General features: G+C 41.1%; 1 protein-coding gene across 2 annotated transcripts; it reads right to left on the bottom strand.

The window, feature by feature from the left end:
- Positions 1–2122: 2122 nt before the first annotated feature.
- On the bottom strand, positions 2123–4515 carry myl7 (myosin, light chain 7, regulatory). Of its 2 annotated transcripts, XM_067412570.1 has the most exons (7): positions 4386–4502; positions 4031–4132; positions 3088–3163; positions 2890–2994; positions 2710–2788; positions 2587–2635; positions 2123–2387 (listed from the first exon to the last, which is right to left on the bottom strand). In XM_067412570.1, exons 1-7 carry the CDS (start codon positions 4386–4388, stop codon positions 2283–2285), a joined length of 519 nt encoding a protein of 172 aa, XP_067268671.1. In that variant the 5' UTR covers positions 4389–4502; the 3' UTR covers positions 2123–2282. The 2 variants fall into 2 exon arrangements, with proteins under 2 accessions (XP_067268671.1, XP_067268670.1); XM_067412569.1 differs by having other exon boundaries at positions 2890–3163; positions 4386–4515.
- Positions 4516–13606: the final 9091 nt, after the last annotated feature.

The raw sequence follows: 13606 nt of genomic DNA, 5'->3' as shown, positions 1-13606 counted from the left end.
ATAGCCAAAGGATTTGAAAAAAATGTGTCATGTGAATGAATGTAAGAATGTAAACATTATATGACAGACACAGGAAAATCAAGGGAAGTATAAAGACTTTTAATAATAATACAAACAAATTATGAATAGAGTTCATATACAGTATATTTTATATAGTGTATATATTAAAGTAATGATAATAGTCTAGCTTTTTCAAACAATGAATTTCAGATAGGCATATTATTAGGATTTCTAACCACACAAAGGTCAATTATTTTGAAGAAAATTTGGGTCAAATCAACATAGAACTCCACTAAATCATTTTTCAAGGTATCTTTTGTTAAAGAAAGTCATACTGGTTTAAAATGGCAACACTGAAACTGAAAAAGTTGGATTTTCTGTTTCTTTATCCTCAATATAATTTATCATATGAAAATTGTGTTGTTTTATATATATATATATATATATATATATATATATATATATATATATATATATATATATATATATATATACATACATATACGTGGGCGTCGGAACCATTGTGTGTGTGTGTGGGGGACAAGACCCACCCACTTTTTAAGACCAATGATATTGGACCCACTCACTTTTATCGTCTCTAATTCAGCACGTCTGCTTACATTGACCGAGAAACTTATTAAGAAACTTATTATTAAACACATGTTAAACGCTTTATTTCCCCTTTTCTAATATTTTCTATTTTTTTATTGAAAATAAATACCTTTCCGATCTGATATGTGGTGGGGAAAGGGAGTAAAGCGAGTGTGACAAAAGGCGGATTCGAACCTATGCTCCGATATGCGTCAAAACTTAGTGCAACGCGTCTTTCCCCACGGTTAATAATTCAGTGATTTCTGTAACTTTGTCTTCGTCTATTGCCCAATCAATCGTTTAGTAAACGGCACTTTTTTCTGTATGGACACGGAGCATAAAAAACATGCAACTTGTTCATTATCATTATCTGTGAAACTGTTGATTTCTATGGCAGTTAAATGAATATAGCCTTTTTATTAGACTATTGGTATTGACTGGTTTGAGGTCTTTTTTGGTATAGGAAAGGGATATGGCCTCAAACGCCCCATAATGCAGGAAATCACATCTATGAAATCATTTTATATATATATATATATATATATATATATATATATATATATATATATATATATATATATATATATATATATATATATATATAGCTCACGTAATGTTTTATTCCTGCTGCATTAAAAAAAAATTAAACAAAGCATAGCAACTGAGAAGTTTATTAGAGGGTTGAGAAAATGCGCCATTAGAATTTAGGGCCTCACAAATTCCAGTTACTAAATGCAGTTCAGCTTACTGTCTGTGGGGGGCAGCGGTTACAGACAGAATCTACAAGTGAGTAAATATTCTCCATATTCTCCCCTTATGGCAGAGGTTCTCAAACCACTAGTGGTCCTCATCATGCAGGCTGCCTCTAGTGTTATGCAAGGGAATCACTAAATAAATGAATGTTAAAACACAATACATTTTAATGTAATCTTTATTTGAGTGAAGGTTTTTTTTAATTAGTTTTTTATTTTTTATTTTTTTTTACATTTAAGTACAGTGTAGTTTTAATTAACTTTTAGGTACAACACATTTAAATTTAATCATTATTTAATTATTTTATTTACCTGTACGCAAGCACAGTGAAGTGTACAAACTGTGTAGGCCTATTTACAATGTTAAAGTGACTGACAACAATAAATATTCTTATTAGGAACAAAATGCTTTGTTTTTTTAACTGTGCAGAGCTGTAGCTGAATAGTTAGGCCTGCTATGCTACTTTAATGTTGGTCATTAAGGCGGCACTTGGAGAGCCAAATATTTTCTGAGGTGGTACTTGATATAAAAAATTTTGAGAACCACTGCCTTATGGTATTTTCTCATGTTCAGTAATATATAATATTAATAATATGTTTTTATTCGGCATATTGATTGAATGTCATTTTATAAAACTGAAATGAATGAGCTAGCCTTCATTTATTTTTAAAGAAATATTAAATACATACAAGGTGCTATTTTGTGTTATGAATCCATTACAATGTTATCTTGCAGTGCACTGCTCATTACACGTTACATGTGAAAACAGGAAATAGACTTGAAATACTCATGCCTTTATTATATCTAGCACTAAAAATCTTGTTTTAAAATGCAAAACAAATGTTTTAATAATGAAAGCTGATATACCAGAGGGTTGACATGAACACAGATAGAACTGAAATGACAAAGTTCAAATGAAATGGAAGATGTGTCTTTATTCAAGACTCCTCTTTCTCGTCACCATGCGTGATAATGTAACAAAGTGATTTATAGTCAATATTCCCAGCCACGTCTATTGGAGCGACCGCAAACGCCTGGTCAACCTGAAATAGATTCAAGATTAGAACAAAACCCAAGTGATTCTTCTAAAAGTACACATTCTTATCACATCACCTCATAATATAGGCTATTAAAAGCCTGTTGTTTGTGATAGCAGTAGAAAGATGGAAAATATTATGGGTGTCTATTGATTTTTTTTAATGCATTTTCGGTGTCTAAATATTTTTAAATGCAAATATTAACCTCTTCTGCTGTGAATTTATCAGCTTGGTTCATTAGTAGCCTCTTAAACCTGAAACAAAATGACAAAAAATACATCAATTGTCTTTAAAAAAATACAGTAATGCTTTTGTTTTGTACACTTACTCATCCTTATTGACAGCTCCCGTAGCATTTGGGTCGAAGAGTTTAAAAGCAGCAAGGATGGTTTCCTCTGGATCTGTGCCTGTTTGGAGAAAGGATTATTACAAAATGACAATACATCCTCCATTCTTTAAGACATATGTTTTCTTATTCATTAAGATCTTGAAATTGTAGCTGTCATACCATTTAGTTTTTCTCCGAAGAGAGTGAGAAAGACTGTGAAGTTGATGGGCCCTTTCCCCTCTGCTAACATAGACTCCAGCTCTTCATCATTCACGTTCAGCTTCCCTGCACCAACATATATCTTAATGTTTGTCAAAAAGCTGTTTACTTTTATGATGTTTTGTATGAGTACTCTGAGTAATCGAAAGCATTTTATACCCAGTTGTGCATACGTTTCCTTCAAGTCAGATTTGTTAATAACTCCATCCCGGTTCTGATCTATGCAGCCAAATGCCTAGAAAGAAGCACATCATTTATGTCCCATTTGTTTGCTATTATTTATTACAATGAAGCAATCCTCCTGATGTAAACTTCTGCTTGTGCCTTCAATATGTAGCTTTTTATCATATGCATATAGCTAGCTATGTCGTATTGTTTTTTTTTTCCACTTATTCTTTCAAAGCAACTTTTCAGAAAATCATGGTGTTAATGTTCATAATATCTTAATACCTTCATGCCTTATCGTTGCATTCAGCAGATTAGAGCTGGGCAATAATATAATTAAATTTCGCAATGATAAACAATCAAGCATTTGAGATTTGTTAAATATATAGCATGAGCATTTATGCAATTTACATGAGCATTTATGACTATTCTACATGCACAGCTTATATATAAAGTTGTATATATATATATATATATATATATATATATATAAAATTATTAAAAAATATTTTCTATATACAGTGTATAGCCGTGCAATATTATCAATATTATTATTGATGATATAGCAAAGACTAATATATATTGTTTTACGTGACTGAAGTAAACTTGGATATACTTGCTATCACACAGTGTTAATAATTCCAAGCGTATATGTAAACTTTTAAACAGGATCATTTTTTATGATTTCAACTTTTATTTTGTCTTGTGGAGTATATGTAAACATCTTTACAATGATGTAAAATATCTTTGTCCAGACAGTACTAAATAAATAAAAAAAAATAACATGCATTTTTTATAATCCCTCTTTTTTTGTAAAAAATTAAGCAAGGGGTGTGTAAACTTTTGAACAAGATTGTATGAAACATGAGATTGTAAGATTGTTATGAAACCTGTATGGTTTTGTTCAGTTTGGTTTTCATGTTGTATAATGACTGACCTCTTTAAACTCCTGTATTTGTGATTGCTCAAACATAGAGAAGACATTAGAAGAGCCCCTTTGAGCAGTTTTTCCCCTCTTGGAAGCAGCTTTCTTACTAGCCTGTGGGTAAGAAAGACAGAAACATATAGAAAAATAATGCACCTGAAGTACCCGAAAGGCAGCCTACGGCATATAATTTAATCAACAACAATAAATATAAATACTGTTTCAATAAAATTACTTTTTTGAGACTATTGTCACAGAATCAAGAACATTTTTAGTAATTCTACACAGTATACATCCTTCCTATTCTAATTTCACATGAATTGTCTTTGTATCCAAAACCATTATAATAGAAGAAGTGTCCACTCACCATGTTCACTGTCTGCTTTGCTCTGTGAATGTGCTCTTGGGTCAGCGATGTTGCTCATGGAGTCTTTATGTATGAGGACTCTTATCACTCGTCGCTCTATAAAGGTCTGTGCTGCTTCTGTTAGTCCCCTACATGGACACTCGGAGCCTCCTAAATACAGGAGCCCTGATAACTGCACAAGGACTCAGATTCCAGCAGAGTGCAAAATGAGATAAAGTGTGTGGACAGGGAGGGGAGAGTAAATGGGAGAGATTTGAATGGATGGATGGATGGATGCAATGAAATTAAATGAAATGAGTGAAGGTGAATGAGGAACAAGGGCTTGGGACCCACTTATTAATTGGCCTTAAATACTATGCACTAACATTTTAATGAATCATTTGATACAATGCACTTATTGCGTACTTTAGCCGCGTTTCCACCACAGGAACTTTACCCAGGAACCAGGAACTTTGGGTGGTACTCTGTTACCCCTTTTCCACCAAGGCAGTACTGGTGCTAATTCGGAGCCAGAGCCTAGTTTCAAATCGGTTCTTTGTGTTTCCACAGCCAAAGCACCAGCTTCGAGCCAGGAAAAGTGGTTCTAACACTAAAACATTGCTGGGCTAGAAGAAAGAACCGCTTGCGTCACCGGCTGGGGGCGGCGTTACAGTGATCAACAAGATGAACACAAACCTGTGACCGCCATTTTTTTCAATAGCAGCTAATCAAGCTAACAGCTGCTGGATTGTAATCTCCGTCTATACAAATCATGGAGAGCTGCACGAATGCGTTGGATTTGTGGCGTTTTAATGCTGATGTAGGATCATAAAGCCATGAGCCACTGAGGGAAGGCTTGTTCGAGATGCATCGGCGCGCGCTGTGCAGACTGATTGCGTATGACATCAAAGTAGAGCGAGTGCCAACGACTCCTTATGCTTTTGAATCGCTCACGCGGTATTTTAATATCATACACGGATCGGTCTGCGCAGCGCCGATGCATCTCGAACAAGCCTGGTGTGTTTGTATTTCCCGCTGCCTCGCTAGCATTGCTAAAACGCTAGCGAGAAAGATGAGACGTATACAGTGACGTATACGTCTCATCTTTCTCGCTAGCGATTTAGCAATGCTAGCGAGGCAGCGGGAAATACAAACACGCGCATTCGTCTCAGCCATCTCACGTTCAATGTCCGTAATAGCTGATAATAATATACATTGTCATTTTAAATCAAGCTTTCTGAATATGCTGCATGCTGCTGAATCTGCATATTAGTGCTCTACTCTGTCATTGTTAATTACCTCTTTAGTAAACCTATCCATAACTAGCAGAAGCAGCACAGCTTGAATCTCTTCCATACTCGTTATTAATTTTTTACCGTCTATTTTATGCCATGTAAACGACCTGACCGATTACTTTTAAGTGTGCGTCCTTACATGACGTGACGAAAGAGAGGAAAGCTAATTGTTCTGAGGGGTAAACTTTTTATTTCGTAAGTTATGAAGATAATGTTGGAATAATGACACAGCGTATATTGCCCCAGGCAGTTTTTACTGCTGGAATGTTCCTGAAGAAATGTTCCTGTAAAAAAGTTCCTGAACAAATTGTTCCGGGTCATTTTGGTGGAAACGGGGCTATACATGTTTTTACATTGTACTTATAGTTTTTTTCATTTCTGTAGTTACATTTATTATTACACTGTAGACACTTCCCGTACAGCTAACCCTACCCTTAAACTTAGCCATACCACCACACCTGTCCCTAACTTTACCAGTATCCCACCTCAATATCAGCAGAAGTGTTTTGCAATACAATATAAACACAGTAAGTACTAGGGCAGCACGATTAATCGAAATCGAACCGCAATCACGATTTGGCTTGTGTGCGATTATGAAAGCTCAACGGCTGCGATTTTAATTATATAAATAAATGCCCAGTGTGTTAGCGAAGAGCGGCTCTGTGATAAACGCTGCTCCGTCTAAAAGACTGCAAGTTTGAGTCGCTTATAACGTGCGCTTGAAAGAGCAACACGAGTCAAACATCTTCACAAACTAGTGAACCTTCATATCGTCAGTCGATTGTTTGTGAGCTGATGTGGCTTCTCATCACAGAGTGAGGCAGACGATGCGTTATTTTATAGTACTCTATACAGTGATGAAGTCTATGTCAATCGTCGGCACTGCATTATAATATACTTTATTATTATTGATATACCCTTGACGGCTTGAAGAACTCAAATACACCATAATTTGCTGCACTCGTGTTTATTGTCGTCATGTTTAATCATAGCGTCTCTATCTTCTGTTTACAGCATTAGCTTTACTGTCTATGGCTTCACATCATGGATTTCCTGAAAACTAACGTCAATTACTTCTCTGACTCTTCAGTATGAATTAAAAACGTGTGGGTAATCAATAAGAAAATAATACTTAATACATTTTAAAACTTAATAAACTTAAAAAATTATAAATTTATTGTACATTATTGTATCCATGTTTTTATTGTATCCATGTTTTCATGTACAGGAGTTTTTTTCCCCTACAGTGGATGCACAAGAGGTTCATATTTCATATTAAACACAGACTTTAAGAAATTGATATCACAGATAATTTGTTCTGACATACTCTTTTTTATGTAATTAATTGTAATTATGAAAATGTTATTGTAATGGTAATATTTCTTATTTTTAAAAATATTTTTAGCAGTCATAATATTGTAACAACAACGACTCATGAGTTTAATGTCTCGGGGAATAATTAACTCAAAAGGGATTTAATATTCAATATTCATGAATTTATGAATATGATTTGCCAGTTGTTCATTACGTATTAAAATTTTCCAATAGGGAAAATTGTTTAATTAAATACAAGTAACCCTTTATGAAATTGCTTGAAATTATCCTACTAAGTTTGTCCTGCAAATTAGTTATAGACTTTTCAAATCAATTCTCAATAATGGATTACTGCTTTACGAGCGCATGAGAAACATTAACTTTACTGATCAGGATAAGTTCAATATTTCAAATGGTCATACAGTTTACTTTACTAACATAGTAGCATAAGCAGTTAGGTAACGTTTAGATCGCAAGTTTCATTGACTTTGTGTATGTGGCAGAATAACAGATTCAACTCATTAAATGTCTTTCGGAGGTTTAATAAACACAGACTAAAAATAACACTACAATTCACACAGAAAGTACATACTAAATATGCAACAAGAGAGTAGAAGTATAGATATTAACGAAAGAATACATAAAAGAGAATAATGAATAGATTGAAGTTAGAGAGAGATAAAAGAGAGAGAGAGAGAGACAAAGAGAGTGAGAGAGAGAGACAAAGAGAGTGGGGGAGGGTAAGAAACACAACTTTCCTTCAGTTCAACCAAATACGACCTTCACGGAGTTAATTTATCCCAACGGGAGAATAACACACCCTCTTTACAGCAGTAAGAAATAGAATACTTGCATTCTTTTTGGTTTCGTTTTGGCTTCTCGCTTGTGTGCATGTGTGTCTGCGTGTCCGGCGGTCCGGCGGTCCGGCGGTCCGGCGGTCCGGCGGTCCTTTCCGAGGTTGGGAGGGAAGCGGCTGTTTGCTTTAGCGATGCTTCGTGTTCTTGAAGATCGGATTGTAGAAGAGAAGATTTTTGGAAGAGATGAGGCCTGCTTGGAGGGCCTGCATTGGTGGCCTGGCTTGAGTGCCAGCCCCCCCCCCCCCCCCCCCCGTGGGTGTTGGCTCCCACAGGAGAGAGTTGAAGAAGTGAACAGAGCGGAGTAAGAGAACAAGAAGAGAGAGTGGGGAGTGTAAGAGGGAAGGAGGGCATCCGAGGTCCTCCTTTTATGGTCTGGCCGTAGTCCCACCCTCCAGGGTTAGACTTAACCAATGAGAGTGTTGGGGTTTCCCGGCAGGAAATTCCTCAGCAGGATTTATAGCTCTTTGTTTAAAAGTTGGACTCAGTGGGTCTCTGAGTTCTTCATACTATAATTAATGCAACAAACACACACTGCATTTTCTGAATAAGTGATATACATGGAAGTGTAAGTCGTGAAGTGAGCATTAATTTGATAGGAGACATGACATATATGAGGTTATCTGAACTAGTACTTTGTTAAGACACAGACAAAAAGATGCAAAATACCATACAGAAGAAACATTTTACAAAACAATTATGTGTTTACATATAATGTCCTGGGGTGCATGTTCATCTATAGATGGTTTGTCTATAATTTGAGGCAAAAGCTCTGTGTCTTAAGCTCTTTGTGTATAAGACTTTCTCCACATTCTTTCCGGTCGTAAAACATCTTATCAGATGGTTTCCAGGGTAGCTGTTGTGTTGGGGGAAGGTCTGTCCATCAGCACAACTTTCAAAGCATATTTGTTAAATGTAACTGGCGATTGTGTGTTTGATTCGCCTGAGTCGCTACATAATCCCCCCTTTCGCTAGTTGTTGTCCCTCCTATGGACAACAACGAGCGATATCAAAGATTCAGGAAGATCAGACACACCATAGCCATGTTAGGCTCCAGTTGTTTGTGTCTCCTGAAGTGATGGTCGTTCCACGGCAGATAAGGCAGACAGTAGCCCAGTTCAGGTCTCTGTGCTTGTGCAGCAGGTGTCGAGGCAGCAGGTGCCCTGACGGTGCGTCACCTGTCATCCAGAAGTCCGTTTGTGTGGTGCAGGTGTGCTGTGGGCTTTCTGCAGCCCTGGGTGGAACCATGTTCCTCGCAATGGCCAGTCAGTCCTTTAGGTCTCCTGCCTAGGAAGATGGACTGCATCTTGACACTTTTATGTCCTATGCTGACTAGGAACTTTTCAGAGGGTGCCTCGCATTGTGGCCAGGCTGGGTGCCTTCTGGTGATCCACTTTGGTTTCTCTGTTTCAAAGTTCAAAGTCATTGGGGTTTTGAGAATCCCTTCAGAGGCGGCCTTGTGTTCGTTTAAGGCCTTCTTTCTCAAATCACATGCATGACATAGTGTGGGGCTTGGCAGTATTGCCTACAAGGTGACTAACTGGTGTTGGAGGAGAAGGTTCTTGAAGCTGGTATAAGGTTATTCAGAGGGCTTGGGCTTGGTGTGATGATGTCTGGTGGTGGCTGGCCTCTGATTGTCTGGAGGCACAGGAGCATGATCACGGCCGCGTTTCTTAGGCATTTCCAGATCTGTTGCATGGCCTCAGTAGTGAAGTGGATGCCTCTGTCTGAGTTGATTCTCAGTGGCAATCTTGACAGGAAAAAGATGTGATTCATCAGGTGGTATGCCGTGGTCTGGGCGGTGTCGTTGGGTGCTGGTTGACACTCCACCCACTTGGTAAACTGGCACACCACTGTGAGAAAGTACTTTTTGCCTTTTGTGGACCTGGGCAGGGGTTCTACCCGGTCGATTTGTAGGTTTGACCATGGGAACGTGGTCCCTCTGTGTTGCAGTGGGGCTCTGTGGTTCGGGTTTGCTGGTTGGAACCGGCAGCGAACTAGCCCTTCTCTAACATACTCTGCTGCATCTTGATGCATCCCAGGCCCATATGCCACCTGTTTCAGTGTGTCATACGTGGTTCTGGTGCCGTGGTGTCCCGCACATGGTGTGTTGTGGGCGTACATTAGCATCACCCCCCTTTGCGACCGTGGCACTACAAGCTGTGGCGCTGTGTTGCCATCGGGTGCACACCAGAGAATGTTGTCCATAATACGCATCATGTGTCTGGAGTTATGTAGATGCTTGTGGCTAGAGTCATCAATGAGCTCAGAGTCAGTGATAGGGTGGTTGGAGGGGTCTGAGAGGTGGTCAAGAATTGTCTTTATTGCAGTGTCAGAGGTTTGCATATCCGCAATATCGTTGTGTGAAAACTGCGGCGTTAGCGATAGCAGCTGCAAGGGAGACATTGTAGCCGGTGTCGATCGCTTGCTGTGGGTTAGCACTGCAACAATGGGGCTGGATGTGGGGTGCGGGGGTGCCCACATGTCGCCGTGTGGTGTGTTTTTACTGATTGTATTGCACAGTGGTAGACTTTTTGTTGAGTTGTCTGCCCACAGTGCAGGGATACTGTTCGTTGTGACAATGTCATTCAGCTGTAGGTCATTCATGACCTGGGGGCAGAAGGCATCAGAGTCTTTGGATAGCTGAAATGTGCAAAGTAGCGAACTTGAACTTGGCTTTGGGGCTGAGGCTGTGTTGTCACAGTGTGCTGCAGGGGGTCCCGTGGCCTTTGTGACCTGGCAGTCTGGCTCTGTGGGAGTTCCCGTGACTTCTGTGACTTGACAGTCTTGTTCAGACGATGTGTGTGTCTGAAGGGGCAGAGGGTCACGCACTTGAGCCCAGACTTTCAGCTGTTTGAAGTCCAGTACGGGTTCGAAGCGGTCCAGCAGGTCTTTTCCGATGAGAAACGGATAAGTGTTCATAGGGGAGATATAGACTGGGTGTATCAGCCTCATAGGTCCAATTGTCAGGTGGATGGAAGCTACGTGCTTGAGCTGGATGTCGTTTTGGCTATACGACTGCACATTTAGCTTACAAGTGTGAAGGTTAAGGGTGCGATTTTTCCTCTGTGCTTCAAATCTGAGTCTTTCAAATAGTTGGGCGGATATAAGCGTGAGGTCGGAGCCAGTGTCAACTAGGGCTTCGAGCTTAAATTCCCTTTCCATAGTGATAGTCAGATAGGGTTTTCGAGCCATCCCCTTCTCGATTAGGTTTCCCAGGAGTCTTGGTGTGGGGACCTGTGTGTTGCTTGATAAGCCGTCTGGATATGTGTCAAGTGTCTCATTATGCGTGCAAACAATCAAAGCAGCGCTTTCTGGTACGCTGGGCTGTCCCATGATGCTGTCTTGATTAGAGGCTGTTGCTGTCAGCTGTAGTGAGTGTGTGCTGCTGACGTGTGGGGGTGCAACAGTTAGTACACTAGTCCGTGATTGGGGAACAGTGTTCAGGGTGGATGATTCAGTTGCAGGAAGGGCGGGAAGGTTGATTTCAGGTATCATGTCTAGTCGTGCTGTACCTGGTCCGTCCTTCTTGTCTTCCTTGTGAGGTTTCTGTCGGAGGAGCTCTTTTAGGATCTTTATGAGCTCTGTAACTTCAGAAGCAGCTACACTTTCTTTGCCAGACGTGGGTTCAGGTCTGGGCCTACCATTGTCCCGTCGAGAGTGGCCTTTTCGCTGGCTTTCTGGGCGAGGCGGGTCCCAGGATCCTTCAGAGCGATCGCTCTGGTACCGTGGACGGTCGCCATTATGACCACGCTGCCCTCTGCTGGCTTGGAGTGGTTTGGACTCTCTGTTGACGGGTCGGTAACTGTGGTTCTGTTTGGCGCCCTCTAGGGTTAGCTCTGGGTGGTGCACAGAGACAGGGCAGATGGTGGGCTGTTTTACAGTCTTTTCAGAAATGGTTTTCTGTTTGACGTAAGCTTTGTGAGCCAAGTCTCTTAACTGTTGCGTGCCCATGCTGCGCGGGCACGCCAGCACCCCCAGGTGGTAACTGATGGTAGGGTGCAGGTTTCGGAGGAAAAGAGTTTTGAAGTTGATGTCCTCCTCCATGCCTGGGTCGTTACGTGCCCCGAAGTAGGCACGTCGCAGTCTGTTATAAAAGTTCTGTGAGGTCTCACGTCGAGCTTGCTTGAGGTCCATGGCAGTGATGAACCCCTGGTCTGACTCGGGATCGGAGTACTCACGAATTAGAGCTTGTCGTAGATGCCAGTAGTCCGCTTTGATGGCCTCTGGTTGTCGATCCAGAAAGCTGCGTACGTCACGATTAGACGTGGCCCTGAGCAGGTACAGTCTGTCCCAGTTGTTCGCGTGAGCGACAGTTTGCAAGTAAAAGTCTATGTCTTTTAAATATGCGTGGACGTCGTGTCCTCCTGCCGGGTCTGGGCTGAAGGTAGGAATATTTCTGGCCAGCTTGTCGAGGTTCTTTGAAGCTTCGTGGCTGTTGACCTTGACTTCCTGGAAGGGCGTCCTTTCCTTTGCTGCTGACGGGGATTCGTGGAGACTGGCGGGTGATCTTTTAAACAGGGGGCTGTCGTCCCCCCTCGTAGCTCTTGCTTCGTGGCTAAAATGTGCGGAGTAACTGGTCAGGGGAAACTGTGTGTTGTGTGTTTCCCCCTTCCGGTAACGTTGCACTATATATGATTGTCTCAGTTCTTTTTGCACCATGTCAAGTTCATCTTTGAGCTTGTGTCTTTGCTGGATGAGCTCGTCGATCTCGGCTTGTGCCGACTGCAAATGTTTTGCATAGACTTTAGCTTTAATGTCTCTGTTTTTAAGTTCATCAGTGGCTCTCTCCAGGAGGGATTCGCCACGCCGAAGCTTTTCGTCGAGGTGTTTCCTGGCGTCTTTCTCTGACTGTATTCGTCGGTCGGTGTCACGACGGAGCTCCTTCAGGGTCTTTTGAAGTCTTTCTATTTCTTTTCTTTGTTCTTTGTCTGTTTCGTCGTCTTTCTCTGTGTCTAGAAGCTGATCTAGACGAAGCTGGGTGAGGGCTTGGTCTCTCCGGGCCTCCTTGGCTTGAAGCTTTAGCGTTGCTGCCTCCTGTTCCAGGTTGTCGTAGCTCCCTTCGCTTAGACGTGCCTGTGCGATGAGGACGTGGGCGAGGCTTCCGAGGATCTTGGCCACTTCCTTGTTGGAGTAGCTGTGCGTGGGGTCGTGTGTCATCAGCTGGTCTAGCTCGGTGTCCAGTTGCTCCTGGCTTGGCTGGCCCAGACTTCCTTGACTGGTGGCCGTTAGCGCTTCCAGCCATGTCGTTAGGCGATCCCACGGGACGGCGGAACTGGGTGCACGGAACATTACTGCGGACGAAAGAAACACAGCACACACACACACACAGAGAGAGAGCCAATGCAAGCTTGTTCTAAGCTAACGAGCTATCGTACGGATAGCTGGGAATTTTGGCTAACTGATCTAGACAGTTAGATAATTAGACAATTCAGACAATTAGGTGGGCGGTAGCCCTGGGGGGTCACTTGGTGAACTGCTGCTCGGTCGTCCCGGGACTATTTAATTCTCCTTGGGGTCTCTTGGTGAACTGAAAGAAACACAATCGTGATAGTCCAACAGTGAGGATAGGAAAGAGCACAGTAGAAACAAACACAAGATGAATTGGTCTGTAATGAAAGGAATGTCAGCGTGCGCGCCGGGAGTGTTAGGGAAATTAATTGGCTAAATGCTCAAGATATACTAAAATTCGGCTTGTACTATGGGTTATCCCATTTAGCTCATCCTGGGGTGAATTGAGGTCGCTTACGTGGAAGATTAAATATCAAGAGCAATTTAG

Source organism: Pseudorasbora parva, chromosome 13 (assembly GCF_024679245.1).
Source record: "Pseudorasbora parva isolate DD20220531a chromosome 13, ASM2467924v1, whole genome shotgun sequence".
In the NCBI taxonomy this organism is placed as follows: domain Eukaryota; kingdom Metazoa; phylum Chordata; class Actinopteri; order Cypriniformes; family Gobionidae; genus Pseudorasbora; species Pseudorasbora parva.
This window is presented reverse-complemented; position numbering and strand designations above follow the sequence as displayed.

Bases quoted from the DNA above. Each gene is read 5' to 3' on its own strand.
- myl7 (XM_067412569.1), bottom strand. The intron at 2,789-2,889 runs GTATGACAGCTA...TTCTCCAAACAG, and splicing joins CTTCGGAGAAAAACTAAATG to GCACAGATCCAGAGGAAACC. The intron at 2,636-2,709 runs GTAAGTGTACAA...ATTTTGTTTCAG, and splicing joins GGAGCTGTCAATAAGGATGA to GTTTAAGAGGCTACTAATGA.